This window comes from Chaetura pelagica, unplaced genomic scaffold (genome assembly GCF_000747805.2).
Source record: "Chaetura pelagica isolate M959 unplaced genomic scaffold, ChaPel_1.0 scaffold36, whole genome shotgun sequence".
Classification (NCBI taxonomy): Eukaryota; Metazoa; Chordata; class Aves; order Apodiformes; family Apodidae; genus Chaetura; species Chaetura pelagica.
In genome coordinates, this window is record NW_009953726.1 from 374,620 (window position 1) to 400,598 (window position 25,979).

The 25,979-nt window shown below is 38.9% G+C and overlaps 1 protein-coding gene across 1 annotated transcript in view; it reads right to left on the bottom strand.

Annotated features, from left to right (window-relative positions):
* Positions 1–25,979, bottom strand: part of JAG2 (jagged 2) — an 80,897-nt gene that overhangs the window by 30,543 nt on the left and 24,375 nt on the right. Inside the window, exons 3-5 of the mRNA XM_010000690.1 lie at positions 12,367–12,421; positions 5,565–5,819; positions 4,513–4,573 (exon numbers count right to left, since the gene is read on the bottom strand). Of these exons, the coding sequence (XP_009998992.1) occupies positions 4,513–4,573; positions 5,565–5,819; positions 12,367–12,421 (371 nt within the window). The remainder of the gene's footprint in view (positions 1–4,512; positions 4,574–5,564; positions 5,820–12,366; positions 12,422–25,979) is intronic.

Below are 25,979 nucleotides of genomic sequence, written 5' to 3' on the forward strand. Positions count from 1 at the left end.
AAGAGTGTACAAGAACCCATCTGGTTGTGATGTGTTTTTTTTTACTTTAGGCAGAGTTCCTCAGTGCTGATGTTAACCATTTTATCCACCCAACTGCCATGAAAACACAAGCAAGGCATTAGTCATCCTGGTAGGCCTCTTGGAAAGGACAGGAAGACTATGCAAGCCTTTAACATTTAACAAAAGAGTGCTAAAACATTATGATACCCCCAAAACTTCAGGAAGTTTTAGGTCATTTTGCAACTTAGGCTATACAGAAGTACTGAATAATAGTTGAGCAGGTTCTGGCTCTTGTAGTGACAAACTGGAGCAAAACCATTTGGGAGCATCTTGCAGGCACTGCTGGACACAAAATAGCCTCACAAGCAGTGTTGAAGTGGAATACAAGGGCTAGAAAAGGCACAGAATTGGACAGGAAGTTTGAGAAACATGTTTCAATAGGACAAACATAGAATGTGTGATTAAATAAAAAGCAATAACCACCAAAACTATAAACCCAAAATGTCACATATCAAAAGTAATTCTGGAATAAGACAGTTCAAAACACACAGAATACACAATTACTTTAAAAGTTTTAAAAACTGTATGTTTACTTTGTTCAGCTTGCATAAATTCACATTAGAGTACTATTAATGATCCCATTTCTAATTCATTTCAGTTAGTCCACACATTCTAAGGAAATTTTTGTGAAGTAGGACATGCATTTGCCAGGAGAGAACCTAGGTCCTACCACAGCTCCAAAAACTGAACACAAGCTGAGCAGTGTTAGGGATTTGACTCTTTTTGTTTTGCTTTGGAAGAGAAATTCAAACATTCAAAGGCAGCAGGAAAGGTAGAAAGGCTTTTGAAAATATCACCATCCAGGCAGGAACATGACAATGTAGGCCAGATAAAAGGCATACCTGGAGTTATGCCAAACTCACACCACTCTGGATCACAAGGAAGTGAAAGATGAAGTCGTTAAACATACTGACAGTTTGAGTGGGACCAAACATACTTAAGTCAGCAGTTTTAATCAAGGAAGGAGACAGTCACTTGTGGTTTCTCTATAATCAACTTTGATAATTCCATAAGGTGACTGAGCCTAAGCCAGTTATAAGCCACTAGATCAAACTTCTTTCTTTTTTTACACAGTTTAATGGAATTTAACAGAGTGCTTCAAATTGCAAAAACACACACAAAGTACAAATCATCACGGCTTGGCAGGGTTGCTTCTTTGTCAATTGTTCCTACTACTTTGGGCTGGTGAAGTCAATCAACAAGACCATCTGGTTTGCCACTGCTGGCTAACAATAAAAAAATAATAGTGGCCAAACACTTTGAGCCTAGGTACGGAAAAGGGCTGTTCTGGAATGTTTTATTTAAGATTGTGGTTTGCCAGTGTTATGTGGGGGGAGAAGATGGGCTGTTCTCCACATCCAGCTTTGCAAGATTCAGCTAAGTTGCTTTTGCTTTCCTCAAGGATGCAATTCTGTTCATTACTCAGTAAATTATCACTTCTGCTGAACTGTCTCCACAATGACAACAGCCAGCACTTAGACCCAGCCATACCACAAAATATCTACATTAAGTAATTTTGAGACACCAGGTCATCTACTACTTTTTTCCTATTTATTTGGTGAAAGCTTAACAAAATAAACAGCAAGCTTCACAACATTGTAACTTCCTCAAAACAAGTGGTACATGCACTTCACCCAACAGATGATGTAGTTCCAGCTAATGGCTTACCCTTTATTAACAGTCTGCAGTCTTTTAGGTACTTTTAAGATCTGTCTTTGGTGTAACACTTAACCCAAGAACAGCTCTAAATTACACTGGAACTTCAAAGCATGAAGTGCAGAACCTTGCTATGAGAGTTAGTCTGAAGCCTCCAAGCCATTGCTTAAGTTACCTGCATGTTCACACAAGTTGAAGATGGAAACCGTTTTCCAACTTTTCTATTTATAAATGCCACTGCAGATTTTGGCAATCAAGTAGCTATTGGCACCAGTAGATTTCCATACATCTCACACCCATGTTTTTCTCACATTTTCATTTTCTTTCTGAATTTAAAAAAAAGGACATTGTTTTCACCTGTTAAATGATGGTGGCAACTGTCCAAAAACCAGGATGAAGGAACCTAGATTACAATTCAATAGCACCAAACAGCAGTCTCTTTTAAATAAGTTTCCTTAGTACTGCTGAAGATAAAGGTCATGCCTGTAAACCTTGCTTATTTTTAGTTCTGCATAATTTTTTCTACAGAAAATATTATCCATTTGTGTTAAACGCAACATTTCTAACATAGCCTCATAACTATTACAGAATACAGGCTAAGGATAGCTGTCTGAAAAAGCTCAAGCTAACAAATCACATTTAAAGAGGTAGCTAAGAACCTTCTACAATACTGGAAATAAGAATGACTGCACATACAAAGGCCATTGTTTTCCTTCAACCTGCTGATCACAGATCCATCTCTTCAGCAGACAGGTGCTAAGACAGAAGGCAGATGGCATACAATCCATCTGAAACATTAAGTCCCTTATTCCTTCCACTTGTTAAACAGTTAAACTTGTGGTCAGAGTCCTATAAACTCAGTGTTATTTTAATAAGCTTTGTTCAGCTGGGCAAGTCAGAAGGCAGCACATAGACTTAGGACACTTGATGCTTCTGCACATCAGTGACAGGCTGCAAGGAAAGGCTTTGCTCATATGAGGCTACTTAACAAGTCATCTTAAAAGGTACCACTGCCACAAAGCCCCTCATCTTCAGATGCTTTGTATTCACTTCTCTAAAACCTTCAACTCCCCTCCAGCTTTCGTCTTCCCAGATACAACTGGCATCACAGAGAAATGAAAGCCAAAAGAGAAACGGCACCAGCTCGTCTCAGCTCCCCCCAAAAGGGCACTGTTCAGTATTTGCTTAATCATGTTGCCTTTTCACATTGATTCAAAGGTCCCTCACATTTGAAAAGCAAACATTCATAGGATCCTAGGACACTCCTTTGACATCTACGGGACTCCAGAAACCCTTACATGAGTCCAAATCCATTAGAGTAGGTTCTCAAAGGGAAAAGTGTCCACTTGGAAAGCTCATGGGAAGGAAACTACTTACTCAGGTAGAAGTGATACCAGCCCAGCTGTCAACCACAATCTCTACTTATAAGCTAAAAAAATCAGCAACAGCAGTAGGGGCACACAATACTTGAAATAACAAGCAAAATATTTAATTATATGAAAAGACTCCAAACAACATTAAATAGAAATATTCTCTCTTATAAAAAGGAAGCTATGGTTTCAAAATCTACCATGAAAACATTCCCTCAAGGGAGGTTTTTATAGCTCTCCAGGAGAGAAACTGCACATGCACTGAAGCACTGCACTTCGTATACTGGAATTTACAGTTTTCAGTCCAATTTGAGAGCTACAACATAACAAATTTAAGAGTCAGCAGCATCTGATGTTTCAGGGTGGTAAGAAACCACTCTGTAGTGCAATGATTTGAGACTTATCTGCCATAACCCATCCTCAGAAACTTCAGGCTTTCCAGCAGGATGGGACTTGCTTGCATGTCAGCCACCACAGATGAAAAAATAAGCTCTAAGCCGAGCAAAACTAAGCAACCTGCATCCTGTTTCTGCCAGTTTGTGATGTAGAAGTTACTAGTAGGAGGATGGAGCAGAGTTACTTTAAACTGTCTCTCAGGGGTGCTGGCAGCCAGTTCAGTTTCACATTCCAAGCAAGCGGATCCAATACAGCTTACAAACAAATCACTGCACAAACCCACTCTTACAATGATGCATACAACTCTGACCACAAATAAACTCAACTTACATAGAATCCCAAACCTGAAAGTAGCCTTGTCCCATTTCTTCAACAGCCAGTGTAAAAATAACACCCACTTCCCCTTGACCTACTGTGTTGAATGCCTGAACCTTTACAATGAGACATCAACTCTCTTCGCTACCACAGAGGCTACTTTAGTCTTCATCACAAAGTTATGGGAACATTTCAGACTCTCAGATTTAGGGACAAAAAGAATTCACCTGGATATAAATGCTTTTTTTTCTTGGAAAACCTCAGTTTACTATATTTTAGTGATCAAAGCTGTAACATTGAGTGTTCTAGCACTGTAAGCATTTCCTAGTTATAACAGTCCAACAAGCAAGTTCCCTTTTTTATTTGAGGGAACAGACAGTACACAGAAATTAAAGCTCCCAAGAACTTTGAAAATAAGCAAAACCCAAACAACAGAAAAGGTTATTCTTACTTGATAAAGGCACAGTCTTAGATTACATGAAGCAAACCTCTTCAGTCCTATAAGCACAATATAACAGGACTGCAAAACAGTATGAAGTATGTGCATTTCTTATATATGTGAAATCTACTTCAGATTTATTTCCAACCATGTTTTTTTAATCAGATTATTTTTTTCATTTTGAAGTAGACTTTTAAAAAGTAGCAACATACACAGAAAATACTAGAAAGATACTAAAAAATACTCAAAAAAAGATACTCAAGCATGCAGACTTACTTGCATTCCCCAGGTGTACTGCAACCCCCATGGAGCAAATTACATCCTTGTTTACATACAGCTGAAAATAGAAAAAGGTTTATGCATCAGTCTGGGCAGCCAAGTATCCATTAGTAGAGCAGCAACCTGGAACTGCTCAGCTAGGGCTTCTGTCACTTAGCCTCTTCATTGCTTGGGCAAAGCAGACTGTCTTTTGCCATGTTCCAACAGGTACTGCTTCTGGCTAGCTAGTTCACAAAACACAATCCCATGACAACTGTCAATGAAAAATAACTCCTGGTAAAATTTGCTACCACATAGTTTTGCAGTAAGAGCATCAGCACTGAAATATTTAATAAATACAGTTGTTTTGTAAACCTGGTGTTAGACTGGTATTATAGTCAAAGATACACATGACCTGAATAAGCCCCAAAAATGGTCTTCCATCTCATTAATAGGATTTTTACAGAAAAGGAACAGAAAACAAAACCAAGAAGCCCTCAACAGAAGAGTATGTGAAGCAATTTTAGCACTAGTGTACTCACTGAGACTAAAGGTAAAGAGACTTGACTGAGTAGTACGTTAAAAAGGCTGCCTGCACTTGAATTTCTGTTCACATAAGAGCTATCAAAAAAATTCCACCTTGGCATCCAATACACTTCAATTTTTTTCATTTGTAAAAATAGTATTACAAAGGCATTTTTACAGGATTAAAGCTACAGTGTTACTGATACAATCACTGTTCAACAAAATGTTATATTAACAGATGTAACATATTTTTGCTTTGAATTAACACCACCATTGAATAAAGTCAATTAGTAAAAAGATGATTCACTATTTCAAATCCTAAATCTGTTGTGTACCCTCCATAGCACACACCATAAGCAACAATGTATCCTGCCCTGGGCTCCACGCCTCAGAGGATGTTTTTTCAAAGTTTTATATTCAAAGAACAAAGTATGTAGGTCTTAAAACTAATATGCTACACTACCCACACTACAGAAATACCTACTGCTGTTTACACCTCTTATACATATATTCAAACTAATCTAAAATGAAGCAAACAATACTACCTTGTTTACATTCTTCTCCCATCCAACCTTCCATGCAGGCTTTGTTTCCATTTTGATCACACGTGTAGTGACCAACAAAATCGTCTCGAGGGCCACAAAATTTATTGCACAGAGCACTGTAGTAATTTTCATCACACTTCACTCTTATTTGAACTTCAAAATGGGCAACAGGACCATTAAACTGTAGTGTCTTCCATCGATCTTCAGGGTTGATCATGCCAGCATGTGCCACTCGTTCTATTAACAAGTCTTCACCTTTTAAACAAGATAAAGTCAACAGGTGGTAAGTTTGACAGCACACAAGCACATAAATTCAAATAAAAAGTATTCAACTGGTTAAGAGAAAAACCTAGTAAAGAAAATGCTGATATGATAAAGATCTACCATCTAACTGAATTCTCCTTTGCCTTGCAAAGATCATTACAGGAAGGCCAATTTAAAAGTGTCCCAAAGGAAATATTAAAAAACCCTGGAACATAATCCATAGGAAATAGCTTATTTTTCAAGGCAGCCAAACTTACCACACCCACATGCTGACAACTAGCAGCTTTATCTTGATCTGAGGCTCTCTTTGCCTCCTTTTTTTCTTACAAAATTGCAAAATCTGCATATCCTAGCAGCTGAGATGTTGAAGTTCTCTCATGCGAATTCCATTTCAGAAATAAAGCAAAACACAATCAATTTGCTGCAAAATTCTTAGGCAATAGTAAATGCTCTGGTAGGCTTCCATTATGTACAAAAACTAGATTTTTTCTTTTTGTCATTCTCTACACTACAGGCAAAATATCCTTACCAGACATTTCACACAACACTTTGTGCAATTAGTTTTTGACATTTTCAGAAGAAAGATATCAGTTAACCCAGATTGTCAAGGGGCCATTCTCAATTCTGTATCCTGCTTATTCTTATCCTCAGTGGAACTACTGATAATTATGATCGGTGTTGCAATACATTCTATAAGCATCCTGCCTTGTCCTCACAGAAAGCAGCAGCACTGCTACCACCAGGCTCCATTAACTCAGACCAAATGTGCACAAAGTATTAGCAGTCACATGGGACAAGAGGATTCTAGGATATGAGATCACAGAACTGCCAACACAAAGTATTTCCATTCTTATGAATACTCATTTTGTATTTATGCATTTTATTCTTGGTATAGAAGCTTCAGTACTAGGAGATGAGACAATTATAGTCAGTAAATGTTAAGAATAAGCAAGGCACTATAATGGTAAGGGTAGACAGTGAGTAACCCCAGTGATAAAGAGTTTTCAAAAGTTTTCGTTATTCAAATCTGGTAACATCCTACTGCAAGAGTTTTTCTAGGTGACTCTGCAAGCTGCATCTGGAACTCCAAGCACTATTTCAGGAGAAGAACCAAGGTAGAGAAGATCCATTTATATACATGAATTTCCTACCTGTTTGTGAAACAGCTACAATATTGCCAGCTCAGAGCTGGCAGAGTCCATTTTATTTAAATTTTAAAGATTCTTTAAAATTCATATTAAAAGAAATTAAAAGCCAAAAATTTGCAGAGGGCAAGAAGAGCTTGTAATAGTTGTGAGACAAAGTCTAAACTTCAGACTATTAATAATATAAAGCATCCAAAGCTGATAGTAAGCAACACTAAACTATCATTTTCAACAGATGTGTTTCACCTACTTACTTTCTAGAACTCATTAACCTAACCAGTTTAGAAAATAAAACCAAAGGAATGACTGTTTCTCACCTAGGAAGCTACTGATAGCATAAAGGTAAACTATGCAGCCATTACCAAGGCTGCACTTCCCCCTCAGCATGTAAAAGGACTCAAGACAATTTTCAGTCACTCCAGCATTAATGGAAAAGGAAATCTACAGAAGTAGTGGGCTCTGCAGTGCATTTTGTTATCTTAACATCTTTTTTTCAAGTGTGCTTCTACCATAAAAGTCTTTCCTCTTAATATGAAAAACATTTAACTAAAAAAAAAACAAACCAAAGAAAAAACACCAAAAAAACTATTTTAATTCAGCACTGAAAGACTCTCCAACCATTAAGAACTCAGTATCTCTAATATTAGAAGTGGTATTGCCATGTATAGGCTACAGTTCATGCCTGCCTGGACTAGTGTGCATAAAACATTTTATGGCTAGACCAGACAGGCTGAAGTCTATCCCCATTCTTTAACTCTCACATTTCTCCTCTGTTCAGCACCACATGGGTCAGTGTAAGAGTGGACAAGAAATCTTCAAGCTAGAAAAGGATGCCTGCCTTTTATTTTTTACTGAACAGGGTATCTATCACATCACCAGACACCATTAAAAGTTTCATGAATAGATTAAACATTCTTTCTCTAATGACTATTGATCTGAAAAACCTTTATGATCAAACTATAAAGGGAAGTGCTGAATAATTGGTCAAAGAATTTGAACAAATAGCAAATTTGCACTATAGAGCCATTTTCCAGCCATAAGGAACACAGGTTCATTAAAAACAGCTGCAACAGACAGTGTTTCCTCAAACTTCATCAGATGGACTAAAGAACAGGTCCTGAAATTAAAGGACTGGCTTATATAATTAAAATCTTATCAAGCATCAGGGTAGTGCAGATTTATCAGATAGTTAAACAACTGGAACAAGCATTACAGCTATTGCAAATATACCTATGCAGAACAGTCCTCTTAATACCCAGAGTGGAGAACAGGGGAAATAACTCATTAATACCTCTTTTTAAAATTTTATCTTCACAAACTCCTTTGAAAAAGATTTTATTCTGACTCTTGAGAGCTATTCCTCTAGTTTATATCAGTAAAAGTAGGGCTTAACAACCTAAACAAGCAATCCAAATAATTTACTCTGAACCCACACAGGCATTAGGAAATCAGCTCCAAGACATTTAGCTTCTAATACTAAATTCTTAAGTACCAAAGTATGAGAATTCTGCTTTACTTCAAAGTAAAACTGATTCCAAATAGAAGGTGCATCTTCCAGAGAGATCTGTAATCGTGGGGAGGAACATGTTTGTCAAGGTTCCTTCTTCCTCCCCCACAATACCGAAGTGTTTTGGAAGATATTCAGTCTCTCACATTTAACTGCTTTGATGAGATGGGTTTGCTCCCTGCATCTGGTTTAACCATTAAAATTCACGTTAGGAACTCACATACGTTGCTTTTAGCTCTTAGTAAAGGCAACGAGCTGCATAACTGGGTGTGACTGGGCATTGGTCATAAAAGCAGCATGCTCTAACAGTCCTCTCCAACTCAGAAGCAACAGGGCTTTTTGGTTACTAAGTTTTCTAGAATTGTCTCTAGAAAGCAGGTAATGGTACAGATGTTTGCATAAAAGAGGATAGCTAAAAGGTAGCTCTTCAATTAAACAACCGATTTTTCTAAGAGGACTCCTTATATGAAAAGTATTTAACTGCAACTGTACAGCCAGGAGCTGTGACTACACTTCAGGGTGTGCTCACCAGCACACTCACTTTCAGAGGTCAGACATTCCCAAGAAGCCACTCATAGGGCAATGCAAAAGGTGATTTTGGTAGCTGCTTGCATAAGAACATGAGAGTGTAAGAACTTCATGCCCAAATGAACAAAAGGTTCCCTTCTCAGGAAGTACTTTGTCTTCAGCCTTTTTCAAGGAGGCAGATTCGCATCCTACAGACTAACACGAAAGAGGAAGGTAACCAGTGCATCCCTGCAGTAGACATCTAGTCAAACAGGAAGCTACTCCACTGGTAAAGATGCCAGCTTGCTTTATAATGGCAGTACTGGGTCAGGCACTGCCAAGACCTCTGCTACACAACTAGAAGTTTGCCAAGTCAAACGACTTACCTGGATAGTAGCACAAACTGCTGTGACAGATGACAGAGAACAGACCTTTCACAGGGACTTTGTATCTAAGGCAGTTTCCTCTCTCTCTCCTCCACCCTCACAAAGTAAACAAGTGGTAACACTATACTGCCACAAAAGGTTCCCTCTGATCCAACCCTGCTGCACAGGGGAGGAAAAGAGTGTAGTAGTTCAGGAATCAGGATCTGAAAGACTTTCAGAGTTTGTAGCTTAAGGTTAAGTACTGGGGAAAGATTTGCCCTGACGGACTTACTCTTGAGATGGGTTCTTCACAGATCTGATCACCCCATCTTGCTTTCAATGGGTACAAAGAATACAGGATGCTAGGACATGGAGGGAAGACTGACAAGTGTTCTAAAACCTTTAAGATATTCACTGGAAACCCCTCTTCCCAGGTTTCGATTTTTGTTTGAGGTGGGTTTGTTTGGGTTATTGTTTGGTTGTTGTTTTTTTATAAATACCCACTTGAAAGTCCAAGCAGGAGCACAGGACCTGCATTTAACTTTCAGGCTTACTCATCCTCATTAAAGGAAAGTAAAACCTGACTTTGGAACTAATTAATCAGCTTATAAACAGACACTGGCAATTACTTTCATTAATCTTTCTTGTAGTAGCAACAAAAGACACAGGTAACCTGATCCAGAGATCAGTGTTCAGGATATGACAGGGAGTTCAGCTTTCCACAGATACTCTCTTCACCCCTCTAGTATGAAGACAGTGTTTCTCTGGAGGAGATGCCACATTCCCTTTCCTGTTATCTTACATAAGATTTTTTACTGATCTGTCCCTGTTTGGCAGTTCAGCAGTCCTTGCAGTAACACAAGAGAAGTGTCTTTGCCTCTTGACAGATAGACAAGGCAAAAAACCCATTAGAGGACTCCCTGCCAAGACCACTCAAAAAAAATTAATCTTCAGCATTAAGGATTCCCTAGGAATCCAATATGCAAATCTAAATTGCATCATGGCAATGCAAGATGTCTCTACCTGGAATCAGTAAGCAGAATACAGAAACATTTAACCAACACAAGTGTTTAGCTAAACTTCTGCCATATTACTGGCCAAGAAAGCCTTCCTAAATGCACGTGGCAAGCCTCCTAAGTTTCAAATGCAACACAACTTTACAGCACCTCTCTGAGAGCCTATATTAAAGGTAGTTTAGGAGTTTCTCATAAGAGCTAAACTGTAATGTGACACTTAAGACTGCTCCAGTTCAGAGAAACCATTAAGGAGATGGCCCACTGGGCCTCCAAGAGACACTGTATATCCCCCCTTGTCTTGCCATTCGGGGAAAAAAACCAAAACATCAATAGAAGTTAAAAGATTTGTTAGAGCATGTTAAAAAAACTAAAAGCCTAAAGTGACTGTCCCTTTATCGAGGGTATTTTAAAGCTACAGACTCACAGTAGGATTCTGCAGATTCTAAGGCAAACATAGTGAGTTAGAAGAGCATTATTTATTAAGCAGCTCATTAAAAAATGTGCATACAGATCTCTTTTGCAGGATAGGCTCTTCAGGTTCACCCCTTCTACACGACCTCATGAGTTTATCTGCCATGTAGACTTTGGGCATGAATATTCCAATAGTCACTGTATTAACTGCCCCAAGTTAAATTATTCCCAAGCTGGAAACTATTTAAAGGAATTAACTTAATGTAGTACCCTTTGAACAAAGGTGGCCTTCAATGAGTTGCTATGTAGAATATCTAAACTTATTCAAGATTCAGGCTTACTCTGCTCAGCACACAAGATCTCATTTTGAATACCAGGTTCAGCTTTGGGAACTGCCACTCAAGAAGGCTGTGGACCAACTGAAGGGTTGCAGCAACATGAACTACCAGAGATCTAAAGAAAACATACCTATTAGAAAAGGTTGAAAGATCTGGTAAACAACAAGACAGAAGCAGCTTAATTCTAACTGAGGAGGGCTCAGGAACAAACTACCACCTCATCATTATTTTGTCTATCATTGGAGACAGAGTATGCCAGGAAAATGGGAAGTCCATCAGGAAAATGCAAGTGGGACAGATCTCAATCTTCAAGAGAACTCTGAAACTCTAACATAGCCTAATATCAAGCTTTGCCAACTTTTTACGCTTGATGCATCTTGATAAGGATGGTCAGCAAAGCAGCAGAGAATGGAATCTATCATTAGAAACTGATAATGATTTGGGACATAAACCTTTACTATCATAATGTCCAAACAGTTACCTTCCTCTATATTTATCCCAGCCAAAATTAAATAGTCCATCGTTAACCACAATGCTAGTCTGAAGTTCACTTAACACTTGCAGTTAAAGCGTTGATTATTTTAAGACAGGTTTGTAAACCATTACCAAAGAATAGATTTGAGCTGGAATCCTACTTTAGCAACAATATGTCAAACAGCAACTTGATCCAATTTTGAGGTATTTAAACAATAATCTTGCTTTTCTTTCAGCCCTGATTTGACACTGAACACAAGCATTTACAGACCAGAAATGCAAGGTAACTTTCAGTACTTGAGGAGAAACAAATGAAGAAAAAAATCATACCACAATTTAAAACACTTTCACCAAACACATCAAATATGGCTCTTTTATGGAGAGCAAGAATGGTTATTGGCTTAGCTGATGATGAAAAATATTGCACAACATTGTTAGGGGTAAACTGAGGAGAATTTCAAGTACAACTCTACATCAAATTTCTCCTTTTTTTAAAAAAAAGGCCTATCATGATCTTTTAAAGATTTTTTAAAGCTAATTATTACGAGCCATGCATTATAAGCTTCACTTCCTACTGTTATTTTTTTATCAGGAATAATTTTTCCCAGTTCTAACCCAATATGCTCTGCCTGAACTTGCACATGCCCTTTACTTAGCAGACTTGCATTCAGACTGATTTGCAGAGATGGCTAATTGCAGCAATATCTCATTTCCCCAGTTTCTGTACCTACAGCACAGAGTAAGTGAAAACTGCAATTTTTACATAAATACTCACCAGCTTTTGTATCATTATCCCAATCCCATGCTTCTAATATTAACGTGAAGGATCTCTGCAAAGAAATAAAACATCAATTAGATAGTGATAAAAAAACTACCATGACACACCAGGCACAAAAAGGGATTTGGAATAAGGAGATACTGCTGCTACAAGAAAGCCAACTGAAAGCAGCTAAAAATTTCACTTCTCTGCTGTCATGTGAAAGCCCTTGAAGGCATCTTCTCAAACACATGAAATATAACAGCAGTAAAAATCTTGGGGCAAAACATATGGGTGTTACTTCCCATATGGGTTAAAACTCAAATGAGGGGTAAGAACAGTGGGAAACAGCTAGAACATTTAGGACTTTAGCAACTGAAGACCAAAAAAAAAGAGAAAAAGGAATAAAATCAGAGACATTCTCTAGGAAGGACATGAAAGATCAGCCTATATAACAGGTCTGGTTGCTGTTTTCTGGAAAAGCTTATCTAAAGAAGAAACATACAAAAATCCACCCTGCACTTATCAAGAATTTTTACTTCTGTCTCATGGAAGGGGTAGTATGAAAAATGGACTTTCAAAATACACATCAGAAAGATAAATTGTTACAGGAAGCACACTGGGTAGCACACTTTCCCCTGAGGAAAAAGGAAAAGCATGACTGCAGACAGCTTAACATGGTTTGGGAAAAACATGAAGACTTTATTTTACTCAAGTAAGGCTTCAGGCCTATTTCTTAGGTTTATGAGCAAATATGTAGGATAGATATCGATTTTCAAATACTAAATTTAAAGTTATCTTATGCATACCTATAACATTTACTTGTTTTTAGTTTAACAGGAATATCTCTCAAACCCTTCAGCTTTGCCAGTTTCCAGTTTGTCCAAGTTAACATTGAGATTCTCATATACAGTTAAAACCAAGGAAAAAACCTCCAGGAACAGGAATGGTTGTACCACTACCCTAAAACCCTCATATATATATCTTTGTGCTTAGAAGCAAGCCACACCAAAAACTGAAGCTCATTAAACACAGCAGAGCCAAGTTTTAATGTGTACAGAACTCACAGGCTAGCAGCCTATTAATTCACAGGGACATTCAGCCAAGAAATGGAGAACTGTCTTCAGAAGAGGATTATTTAAAAATTCAGCTCTTTCACAGGGTGCTTAGGACTATCTGCTGTTGCATTGAGAGTCGTACATTTTTCTCTGGAGATAGCCTGGAAGTGCTTTGTGTGCCCTTCCCCTTCTCACCAAAGATTGATTGTAATACTGAAATCTCCCATTTTTGGAACAACAACAACAGCAAGAAAGATGACTCCAAGCAACCTGAGCAGAAGGGCTCTGCCTGAGGTCCTTCAAGACTACAGCAAGGGATCAGTCTATTCAGAAATGCACTTAACTGAGTATTTTTTATGTTGCTTAGTTAAATTAACATTTAAGCCACAACATATTTCTTTGAAATTTTTTTCTTCTGTACTTTCAGTCTCACACACGCTAGGGCAGATTTTCCATCACTGAACCAAGATAAAGGCTTAGAGGTAAACAGATTACCATGAAGGAAGGAAAGAGGAGAAAAAGAAAGCTCAGCAGTGACCACTTCGGAAAAGAACTGGTGGAGATTAGTTGAAAAACTGAAAACCTCTACTTTTGAGGTATGACAATATAGCACAAACACAACTCCAGAAGTTTTCTGAAAACAAGTGTCAGTGAAGCATTTCAGGAGCTTTACCCTTCAACTCTCTGCTTTCTCCTGCCCCCATGCTCAGCATTTAGGGAAGCAGGATATGGTCCTACCATATTCTGAAAGCACTAGCTATCACCCCTCTCCTAAACTGCTACCTGAAAAATACAGTGATTAGTATTAGAAGGTAAGCACTACATTGTACTGCCTGTTACCTTCTGGCAATTACAAGTCTCATTTTGAGTCGAAACTAGAAATGTTAACCTAGGCACAATTCTGCAAATCAGTGCATGATCCAAAGCTGTTATTCACCTCTCCTGCTTTTGACAACTGATCTTCTAACATAGCCTTCAGTTTTCCAGTATTCCATTGATTAGTATTAGAAATACAAAACAATGCTCAGGTGCTTCCTCTACTACCTCATAGGAACTTAACAGTATGCTACAGGCAACTATGACTGGTGCATAATTCTTCCTCCAAGATGGAAGACAACTGAATTTCTGACCAAATGAAGTGACCTTTGCAGCCCATGCAGCTCTGGCTGCCTCCTGGTGGCAGGCAGGGCATGGACATGGCTCTGCAAGCTCCAGGTTGCACAAGCCTGGTTTCAAGCCCACGCTTCTAGCCTCCCTCCCACTGGTGGCCATCAGGGGCTACAAGCCTATCTATAAAAAGCTTAAGGAACATAGATAACAAAGAGAAGACCCAGACTTTAAATCCTTTAACTTATTGACATCTCAGCCTCTGTTTTCCCATAGCCCTGAAGTAGGTAACAGGAAAACACTTGGCTGTTTACATGTAAGCAAGCACAGAGGGTACAAAATGTCAGGAAGGTTCTTAGTCAAACTTGTAGGAGATCAGAGATATTTAGCAAATGGCAGTAAATGGTACTGATAGACAAATGTACATTATTAGAAAAATCAGCTTCAGCTCAGTAGTGCAACTTCCTATTTTCTACTGACAGTTACAGAGTCACCCTTCAAAACCCCCTAAAAGACATAGTATGAACACAAGCAGAAGAGAAACTGAATTTTGTGGCTATTCTACTTCTAGGTAAGAGAGATAAGGTTACCAAGCCAGCCTGTCATCTCTTCCTCACCTACAGCTATTTAGTAACTTTAAAGAGAAATTGCTCTCCATGGTAGCAGATGGATTGTCATGTTACAATTTCTACACCTCAAAACAGGAAACAGATCCTTGATGTACTGGTTAAAAAAAATCCCTCTCCCCTCCACCACAAGTATCAAGTCTTGCACTAGATCTGCTTAAATTCTTCTGAATTTTGCACTTCATTTTGAAACAGTTGAAAATTTACAAAGAAGCATCTATATTACTGATTATCATTGAATCACAGAACGGTTTGAGTTGGAAGGGACTTTAAAGATCTTCCAGTTCTGAACACCCTGCATGGGCAGGAACACTTCCCACTAGATAAGGTTGCTCAGGGCCCATCCAACCTGGTCTTGAACACTTTAAGGGATGGGGCTTCCACAACTTCCCTGAGTAATTGCATTCATGGTATGCAGCACCAAGAGCTTTCTAGTTACTGCTCAACTATCAGAAGCATTTGCTTGACCATCAAAAACATCTGACTAATGTTTAATGTCCATACACTCACTCATATTGGGAGCCCTGCCCAATAACCAGAGTAAGAGCTATAAGCTGAATAACACTAATGGATATAAATTGTATAATACTTTTAGTTTACACAATAGACATAGTAATTTTATGAAAGTTCTACCATTGACTTGCATTAGTCCCATCTGTACTCTTCAACAGAAAGTGTATGTTAGACCACCCAGCACATCTGCTAGCACCAGCTGCAACTAACTCTTCTGTAGCAGAGGATAAATACACCAGATAACATCTATCTTAAATAGTGCTTCCAGAAAACAATTACAGAACTTGCATTAATTTAGCTCTTGTCCAGAATCTAAGGTCTACCCATACTGTGAATTTTTAAACTCCTCACATCATCCAGCAGTATATTGGCTCTCTGATATATCTTTCTTAAGAAGTCTAGCTTGAAAGCTATTTAAGGGAAGGTCTCCACAGAGGCTGTTGATCTAAGTGTCTTCAAGTTCCTGTATGAATTAAACAGAAAACTCTCTAGTTTTCTAACAAGTGTCAAAAGACTGCCCCAAATGCATGAGTCCTTTATACAGAATGGACAGCCACCACCACACCTGCTTCTTTTCTAGCTTGCACAGAACTCTTCTTGTAGGCTGATGAGACTAGAAACTTGCAACAGCAAGACATGGACATTCCAGTCTGTTCTTATGTAGAAGAAAAATGTTGTAAAGTAGCATCTGTTGTTAATTTCAATTAGTAGTAGCAAAATATTTTTTAAGCATTTTTCTAGTGGCCATGGCACAGATTGGAGGGGAAGGGGATAGAGGTGAACATACAACACTGAAAATAAACTTATTTCTACTGACTTTGGTGTCTAGGTTTATCTTCCAGAAAGAATTAAAACATACAACAGCATCTGTGCTCACCAAATCAAAAACCAGAAGATGTTAAAGGCTACAAGTCAGAAGAGGAGCATCATCACACTCCCGCAGAAGAGGACAGTTTTATAGAAGAATTGTCTCATAGGGGTTAACTAAAGAGATATGCCAAGCAGTTTGGAAAGATACAAATTAAGCCTGTTTATCCTAGTGATGCTGCTTCAGTTGCATTTTTCTCAGAATTGATGTTGACAAAAGCAGCTTCAAAGTATTATTCCACTGTTTACACTAAACAAAACACTCCCTGTACTATCCCAGCGACCTCCTTTCTGTGGAGGGGGGAAGATGATCTGTAATATTGGTTTGGAGTTGTCTTTTCATGAACTATTAGTATTATCTTGATATTAACAAATAACATTAGCAGGGGTTTGGGTTTCTTTTTTTGGCAAACCAGACATGTCAGACTCTTCATTCCAAGAAAGATGATCAACCTTGTAACAGCACTTCCAATCAGCTACAGAACTTATATTCTCCAATTCAAAATCTGAAAAAAGCAAAAAGCTATGGCTGAGCTGAAAACAGCACTTGATATTTTCTGCACTGGTAACAAGCTAGTGTGGATTAAAATACTTTTATTCTAACAAAGAATTATCAGTTTCATTTCAATAGAAGGAGAGACTGGAGTTTCTACAGGGGAAAACCTCAAGAAAGCAGCTATAAAGTACCAAAACGCACAGCTTCTGAACAAACTCAGAGCTCACATTACCTTCCTGTTCCACAGTCAACCCAGTAAACACAGAATCTCAGGACCAGTAAGCACCATTTCTTTTCAAATCTAAGTCAAGGACAGGCAATATTTGTATTTGAACATTTCAACCATAAAAACAAATCAAATAACAGCAACATATAATTATTCTTATTACTAGTCTAATTTTTGTAACTTCTGGAATCAATCATCACAAATATTTCTTGCAACCAAGTCTTGATCAGAATGATCAACTCTAAGATTTGCTTTCCTATAAAACATCTAGACAAGTGAGGCAAGCAGAGGTCTGGGGGCTTCCCCACCTTTTTTCTCCAGCACCTCTTCCCCTTCCCCCAGCAGCCTGTTTGCCATGGAAAAAGCTGACTTAAAAGCAAGCATATCCTATTTCCTTCTCCAGGAGCTCACAGCCAGGCAAGTCCTTACAACTTCCTCATGAATAAGCCAGAAGTGCAACAGGAACAAGGAAGAAATGAGGAAAGATTCTGAGAAGGTCCAGGACCCATCTTCAACACAGGTGCAAGGGGCAGACAGAAGGTGTTCAACCCTGCAGGTTGATCTCTTAGAAGTAGACATTATAAAAGACATAACAGAGACCTTTACTGAAGGTATAAAAGTGTTCCCCATTTTGAGGTGCCTGGGAAGGGGGCTGGTTTTTGAAACTTGCAGGATATTTCAGCTACTTGCATGTAAGAACATGCCTGCTGAATGCAGAGGCCATTCTACCATACAAAATCATAAAGACACCCATCCTCTAAATCCTAATTTTTCATTTCAGAAGTAGGCACCACTGGCATAGTGAGTCCTAAACAAAAGCCTCCCATTTAGAAACTAGGGCTGAACAATCCAAATTTGTCAGGAGTCCTATGAAAGGCCAGGTTGGAGTACTGCAAACATCAGCAACAGATGGCAGAAAGCACTGAGCAAGTTGAAGCTTTCTTACTTGAGAGCAATTACTGCTGTTATACTCCTCTTGGCCCAGTCACCAAAGCAGGATGATGTTTACAAACTCTGGAGCTCTGCTGCTGTGTGAGGGGAACTCTTTATGAATTAGCTCCACCCATCAATCTTCAGGAAGTCTGCAAAACCAGGGGGAGAAAGGGGTATTTTCTGCCATGGTAAACAGCCAACAGGCTGATATCTCCAGCTACATAAGTTTGAACACTTCATTCCACTCCTATCCCAAACTAAGCAGAGTCAAAACCAGAGGGGTGTGTATGTGTGTACGCATATAGGGGTGGCCAGGGGAATCTAGATGTCTAGACTATTAAGACTCATTTTATTGCAAAAGGAGCACAAATAAAAACAACAGGTGAATAAGCTAGAGTCATTCTTGCAGTTACTGTATCAAATTTAACTCCCAGGTAGAGACTCACCTTCAGTTAAAGAAAATTACCCAGCAACTAAGCAGAAGAATCCTACCAACCACCAGCTGCATGCACCTAAAGGATAAAACAACTTCAAGGTGGAACTCAAAGGGGTATTACAACATCTATTTTGCATTGCCCAGTGCTTTGTGAAGCCAGAGCCTAGTGTGTTTTTCTCCAAGGTGATTGAACTACTAAATTATGACATACCTTACCAGATGACATACTACAGATTTGAAGATACTCTGATCCTGCTGTAACTCCAGAATGCGCAATGAGTTTCTCAGTATGAGTGGGTCTTGATATATAATGAGTCAGCAGACATTCTAGCAGTGGAGTTCTAAAAATCACCTCAGGTCACTCACTGGTTTTAGCCAATTCCTATAGAAATAATGACCCATTTTCATATAACAAGAGGTCAAAGAACCCTACCTATGACTAGAGCTCCTCAAAAGAGGACACTAATGCAGTCACCTAGGACAACACACAGAGCAAAGAGAAAGCTCTCTGGAGATTCATCTACATATGAGAAGCTAAGCCATCAGAAGAAAGACTCCACAAGCTTCTTGTGACTTAGCACCATAGACAGAAACTCAAAAAAGAATCTCAGCCGATTCAACCTTGTGACAAATTACATCTTAAGAGTTTTTGTTCCAAATACCTCAGTACCAACCCTCACCTTTGGTAGCACCCTCTGTCAGACAGCTGCTGCAGACAGAGTAGCAGCATCCCTGTATACATAGGAAGCAGGCACCTCACTAACAGTTATCACAGTGCCAGAAGTCATTAGCTTCTTATTTAGAAAATCTGCAGAGATCTGACTCAGCAATAGTAGTGTCAGGACTCAGCTGAAGAAAATCTGATCTGCTAGCTGCTCTCAGGTCACAGGACATTAAAGGTTCTGGAAGAGCCCATCCCTGTTTTAAAGCACTGCCTTTCACCATGACATGCATAGCAGCAACACAAGTCCTGGGGAACACAAGTAATTCCTGACTCTGCTTTTTATAAATATCTGCCATTCAGCCCATCCTATTCCATCCCCCTTCTCCTGATTCCTGCATACACACATCTCTGTTGCACTCAGGGAGACGCAGTTCCAACTCTGAAGTCCAAGCTGTCAACTGTGGTCACTCAAATTTGAACAAATACCATAGGATAGATTTGCTTCCAAATAATCTGTTTTCCTTATACTTGCACAACAAACATGAAAAGGCAAAATGCACCAGTGAAAACATACCTACTCAGGTACAAGGGCTCCTGTGATGTCAGCCTTTGCTGAGATTTTCCAGCAAGAAATAAGAAGACAGATGTTTAATACCAATACAAGCTATAAGCTAGCATATTTACCAGTTTTCTTGAAACACTTGTTTTACTACAAATGCCTTCTGCCTATGCCACCTCTAGGCACCTCCTGTGTGCCACAAGTCTCAACAGAAGTACTGGTTTATAAAACAACCAATAAATCACAAGTGACAGATTTATTTTTTTGCCAACTGGTTGTGCAATCATAATACTCTTAAAAAAAACAATCCATTTAATCTGAGGTGAATGATCAACAACTAGTTTTTATTCTGATGACTAGAATAGTGGCTTTCTAAGACATCTTGAAACCAGTTCTCAGACTAATGTATACACAGTTTAATCTCACCAATGAATTTATTTCTCTTTCCATGGTATCTTTGATAATTCTTGGTACCGATTGTCATAAGCAAAAGTATTTCCATTTTGTCATTTAAACTTCCAACCTTGCTGAATGTAAACATTTTCAAAGACCCTCATGTAATCCTGAGTTAATGACACTTGTGACTTCGTTTTTCTGTGCAAATTCAGATTGATGAGTAAGGTTTCACAAAACACATGCTGTGATTTGTCAATTCTAGAAACAGATATTCCTCCAATCCCCCAAGCCCAGCTTCTTTCTAGCTAAGTGAGTTCCCTACAGAAGCTCCACACAAGTTCTTTGATCAAGAGATCTGCTTCCCACTCAAATCCATGTCTTGACTATTTAATATTCAGAAGTCAGTTGGAAAGCACACCCTGACTAGAAGAGGAGGCTAGAGAACAACGGGGGAAACGAGGAAAAAGACATTAAGTATTATGCCTCTGACTGATTCTGCAACCAGAAACAGAGGGAAGCGGTGTGGTTCTTCCATTTACCCACTTCCAAGAGATGGGATGACTAGAAACCCCCAGGAGAGGAATGTTAGAAATCAAAGGTCCAGAGCAAGGCAACAAGAAGAAACAAAGAATCAAATGATTTTCACAAGATCAATGAAACAGCTGGCCAAAACTCCTCAGCTTAGAAGGGCAATGACTGGCATATGTAAGACAAGTCTACAAAGCTACAGAAGGCCTTGGAGATGGTTGGGAATAGATGATTCATTTTCTTGTTCTTGACATGAAATAAAGAGCATCCAATTAAGCTAACAAGAGCAATGGTCAGAAGAAAAGAAATGAGAGATGACACTTCATGCAAAGCTCAGCAAAATGTTACACAGGTTGCCTAAAGGTAAAGTGGTTTTAAGAGCTTTGTGGGTCCAAGCGCAGACTGGCACAAATACTTCAGAGAGATCTATCACAACTAGTTCAGGAAGTCCCCAAGTTGAAAATAAAGCTCAGGACAATGAAAATTTCCATATCCTTGCCCTTAAGACAGTTATGTTCCACGAACATTTGCTTATACTCCCGGAACTCTGGATTCAGTATGAGTGCTGATCTGAACCACACTTTCTGAGGGCTGAAATCAAACCAAGATATTACTAAAAAAAATGTACACTGTAGAATCTTGCATGCCTGCTCAATCCAGCAGCATCTATCCCAGCATAACCAAAATTGTGACCAAGGACTGTTAGACAAAAAACAAAACAAAACAAAACAGAAGCCAGGAGAAACGAAAAACAGGTTTGAATTAGATTTATAATTATACCTCAGAACTATTGTTTGAAAGCCATGATAGAATTTGTCATAATGGAAAAGTCTGATCAAGATTCTCCTTTTTGAATTACTGAAATGTCACAAGCAATACAAGAATTGCAAAAATCAGTAAACCATGTAATGCAGTACATGCATGGCAAGCCATGTACCTGCCTTGCAGGAGATGCAACAAATGTTATTCAGAAAAATAAACAAGCTGAGCTAGAGCTGTTAACTGGAAGACCAATATTCGGAATAAAGGTTTAGAGGACTACAGGCTTCTGAAGCTTCCCCTGAGAAACATGCAAACCAGTCTTTGACAAGTGACTACGTCAGGTGACACAGAGCAGAAGAAAATGTCAGACAAGGGCAGACAAGAGAAGTGCACAAATGTAGCAAGCATTTATCATTTATTAACTTGCTGAAGATTGACAAGTGTCAAGCAAAATACTAAGCTCATTGATTTCGTAGCAATTTTTCACACAAGAATTTGTCACCACCTTTGTAATAAAAGTCCTGGTTTATCTATAAGAAAACCAGTATTAGTTGTAGGGAAGACTAAATTGAGGTTTACACAAAAAAAGTAACTTAAATAATTAGGCAATTCCTCTTCAAAATTTAGCTATTCTATTTACAGTAGTCAAAACCTATTCCCTACTCTTACTCCACTAAAAGTGGTTCTGCACTGCCTATTTATGTTGCTGAGCCAAGTATCACCATTCCAGACAGACATGCTCCTCCACATTAGCTAAAGTGCAAGCAAGAAATATCTCCCCCATTAAAACCAAGACCTCTCAGTCACTCAGGAACCAGTCTCTCTAAGGAACAAAACAGCTTTCAAAACATCACCTACATTCTCCAGGGAGAATTAAGGGAAGAACAGAAAAGGAAAACTAAAGATTAGGTTAGCATGACTGGTAAAAAAGCTCTGAAGATAAAAACATCTGTGACAGTCTCAACATACCAACTAATAAGAAAGAAGTCTTAGAATTTTAAAACTGAAAGGGAAAAAAATTAAAAAGTAACAGACTTAACTGCACAAGTTGCCCTAACTTGATCAAACCACCTCAAATGCAACACAGCTAACTATAAACCCCTTCTACTCTGCTCTTGTGACACCCACTTGGAGTTCTGTGTCCAGTTCCAGAGCTCCCAACATAAGGACAACATGGAGCTGTTGGAACAAATCCAGAGGAGGAACATGAAGATGATCAGAAGGCTGGAGCACCACTCCTGTGAAGACAGGCTGAGGGAGTTGGGGTTGTTCAGCTTGGAGGAAAGAAGGCTCTGGGGAGACCTTACAGCAGCTTTTCAATACTTACAGGGGGCCTACAGGAAAGCTGGGGACAGACTTTCTACAAGGCCATGTAGTGATAGGAGGTAATGGCTTTAATAGTGATAGAGGTAATGGCTTTAAACTGGAAGAGGGGAGATTTAGGTTAGACATTAGGAAAAAATTCTTTAGTTTGAGGGTGACAAGACACTGGAACAATTTGCCCAGAGAGGTTGTGGATGCCCCATCCCTGGAAGTGTTCAAGGGCAGGCTGAATGGGGCTCTGAGAAGCCTGGTCTAGAGGAAGGTGGAACTAGATGATCTTTGAGGTCCCTTCCAACCCAAACCATTGTACGATTCTATGATTAAACCTAACTGCAAATACTATAAGGAATCCTTGTCATTACTCAAAACCCAGACACAAATGACAGCAAAAAGATTGTCTCTTTAGAGCAAGTCAAATTGATTGTCCAGATTTCTAACAGATGCTCCTAGATACTCTGCATGGATACCTACAGTACTCTTGATAAAGGAAAACAGTAGGTTAATCAGCCTAGCCCTGTGGATCTGTCTCAGTAGCTGTGTACCTGACTGTCAGTAAGTATGGGCTCAGTTCAGGGCTCAGACAATACAGATTTAGAATTTGAGCTGAGATGAGAATCCTTACTCAACTCAGGAAAAACATTCTAGACCAAAAGGAAAACAGGAATTAAGACATCTCGGGGCTTTCAGAGCCACACCTATTGAGGCAAACCTGTTTCAGGTAAACTGTGATTTATCTTCTGCACACTGTCCAGTACAGAAATAGTACCTTAAACAAATTGGTCAGTACCCACAGAAGATCTGCTCCTTCAGGAGTTTAACAAGTAATGGGAAAAGACTTCATAAAATTAATAGCATTCAACAACTCAATAAAACTGCTTTTCTTCCATGCAAAGGAAGCTTACCCACCACACACATTCCAGTCTGCAACACAGAGCATAGCATATTCTGCCTGCATGTTGGAGGTCAGGATTGGATCTGCTGGACAGAGGCTTAGCATCCCACAAAAAGTTGCAGGCATGTGGAAAACAACCATCAGAAAGGACAGCTCTTCCACTGCAATGCCCTGTTCACAACTACTGTAGAACAACTGACACTAAAAAGAAGGATGATAGGTACGCAAAGTAAAATCCACCTGAGAACAGTCTTTACTAACCATCCTGCTCATCACTTAGCTTTGCTTCAATAGCTGATCAGAGATAATGATCAGTGCAGAACACAGAAGAGCTAACACAACCAGCAATGCCAGAGCTCAGAAGGATTAGTCATCTCTTCTACTGCCACAGCTCCCCTCTGCTGGTTAATTTACCTAACACACCTATATACACAAACTTTATGCAACCTGAAGTTAACCAGTCTTTAAATGTCTGTTGATATGTGCCTTTTCCAATGAGGTTTTCTGAAAAGAAAGATGGGATATAAAAAAGCATCAGCAAGTTTCCTTCTTTACTTTAGAAAAAAAACAAAACAGAATCTAGAAAAGCCAGCCAAACACAAAATAAAACTATTTAAATATAACAGCTACCAAAGCAACATAATCCAGTATGCTACACTACAACCGTATAAAAAGAAGAGACAACATCATACTAGCTCACCTGAAGGTAACCAAACAAGTGACACAGTTTGCGTTGCACCTGTCTCTCAGATAAGAGAGCCTAGTATAACCTTGCTAGGCTTCATTTCTGTTTTTGACAGTTCTAGAGCAGAAACAGCAGGAAGGAAAATGAAACTAACCCCACGTGCATCAACCCTGCACACATGCTATAACCTCCAGTAATAGCCTTCCCTTCCATCCTAATCAGGGAAATCACAGGATGTTGATTTTTAATTGAGATTAGAAATTGAGATTAAACCAGAAGTTATATACAAAAGAGTAGCAATTCCAGCAGATGTTTCTCTGCTAGCATTAAATTTTAGTGGACAAAAGTCAGAAACCTACCAGAAAACACTTTTAGACAGAGCATCACAGGATGAAGTTTTCAACAGACATTTTGCCTGATCATTATGTAATGGAAATAAACAAGCTAGTTACATCTTAGATACTTCACAGCCATTAAGATACAGTCCTCTCTACCACAGCTGAAGCTAGCATAAGCAGTTTCCAGAAATCCATTGAGTTAATCCAATAGCAAAGAGAGAGGAAAGTACTGATGAAATTAGACAGCAGAGAAAAAGCCTTTTAGAAAGAGATGTGTACAAGTACATACCATGCAGACAGTTGGGTACCATCTTGACATAATTTTATTAGATTTAAGCTGAAGCTTTCAGCCTTGCTATCACCTTTGAACTGTTTCAGACAAACTTGATATTAACCAAGTATCCATGTCCTGAGCCTTTCCTAAAGTCCTGGAAGAAATCCAAGACAAATTAAGCCCATTATATGTACATTTTCTTGTTACATTAATGAAAATGTAAGTAGATTGTCTCTTTTGAAGTGTACGTAGCAACCATGAAGACCCATTAATGGTTAGCACAAGACTTGTTTTATGCTAATATTTAGAATTCAAAGATGAACTAGTAATTAATACTGCTCTTTCCTTCCCCTCCCCTCCATGTGGCATGGATATTAGTATCCTCTGGGCACTTCAAGCCATGCATCATTATCATTTCAACTTGAAGTCAAAAGGGAATTAAACTAACTGTGTAATAACATACTTTAATTATTGTTCTAAAGAGAGAACACCTGCATGCACTCTTTTGTATTGGAAATATGCATGCTAAGAAGGTAGGCAAATGTAAGGGGAAAAAATAGATATGCCCCCAAGTTCCATGTATGCAAACTTCCCAGGAAGACAGTAGTGTTTTATCTTAACCCTTTGAAATAATGTTAGCTGTTGATAGCACCACAGACTTTCCCTTTGTTTTTAAAAAGCAAATACCCACAAAACCAATTTAAACTAATGAGCCTAGATGTCTTGCCCCGGGAAGAAGAGAGGTCCATGTTCAACTTCTGTTCCTAAGGGAACAGAGAGATTAGGGCAACGTTCTTCCAAGTACTCTTCAACCCTCTCATCAGTCCTACACAACTGAATCAACCCCAGAGCTAGCTGGGCAGCATCAGGCACAGTTGAAAGAGGACAGGTGAGGCAAACAAAGGCTCTGCTGGCCCACAGTGATGGCAGCAGCTGACTGGGTCAACA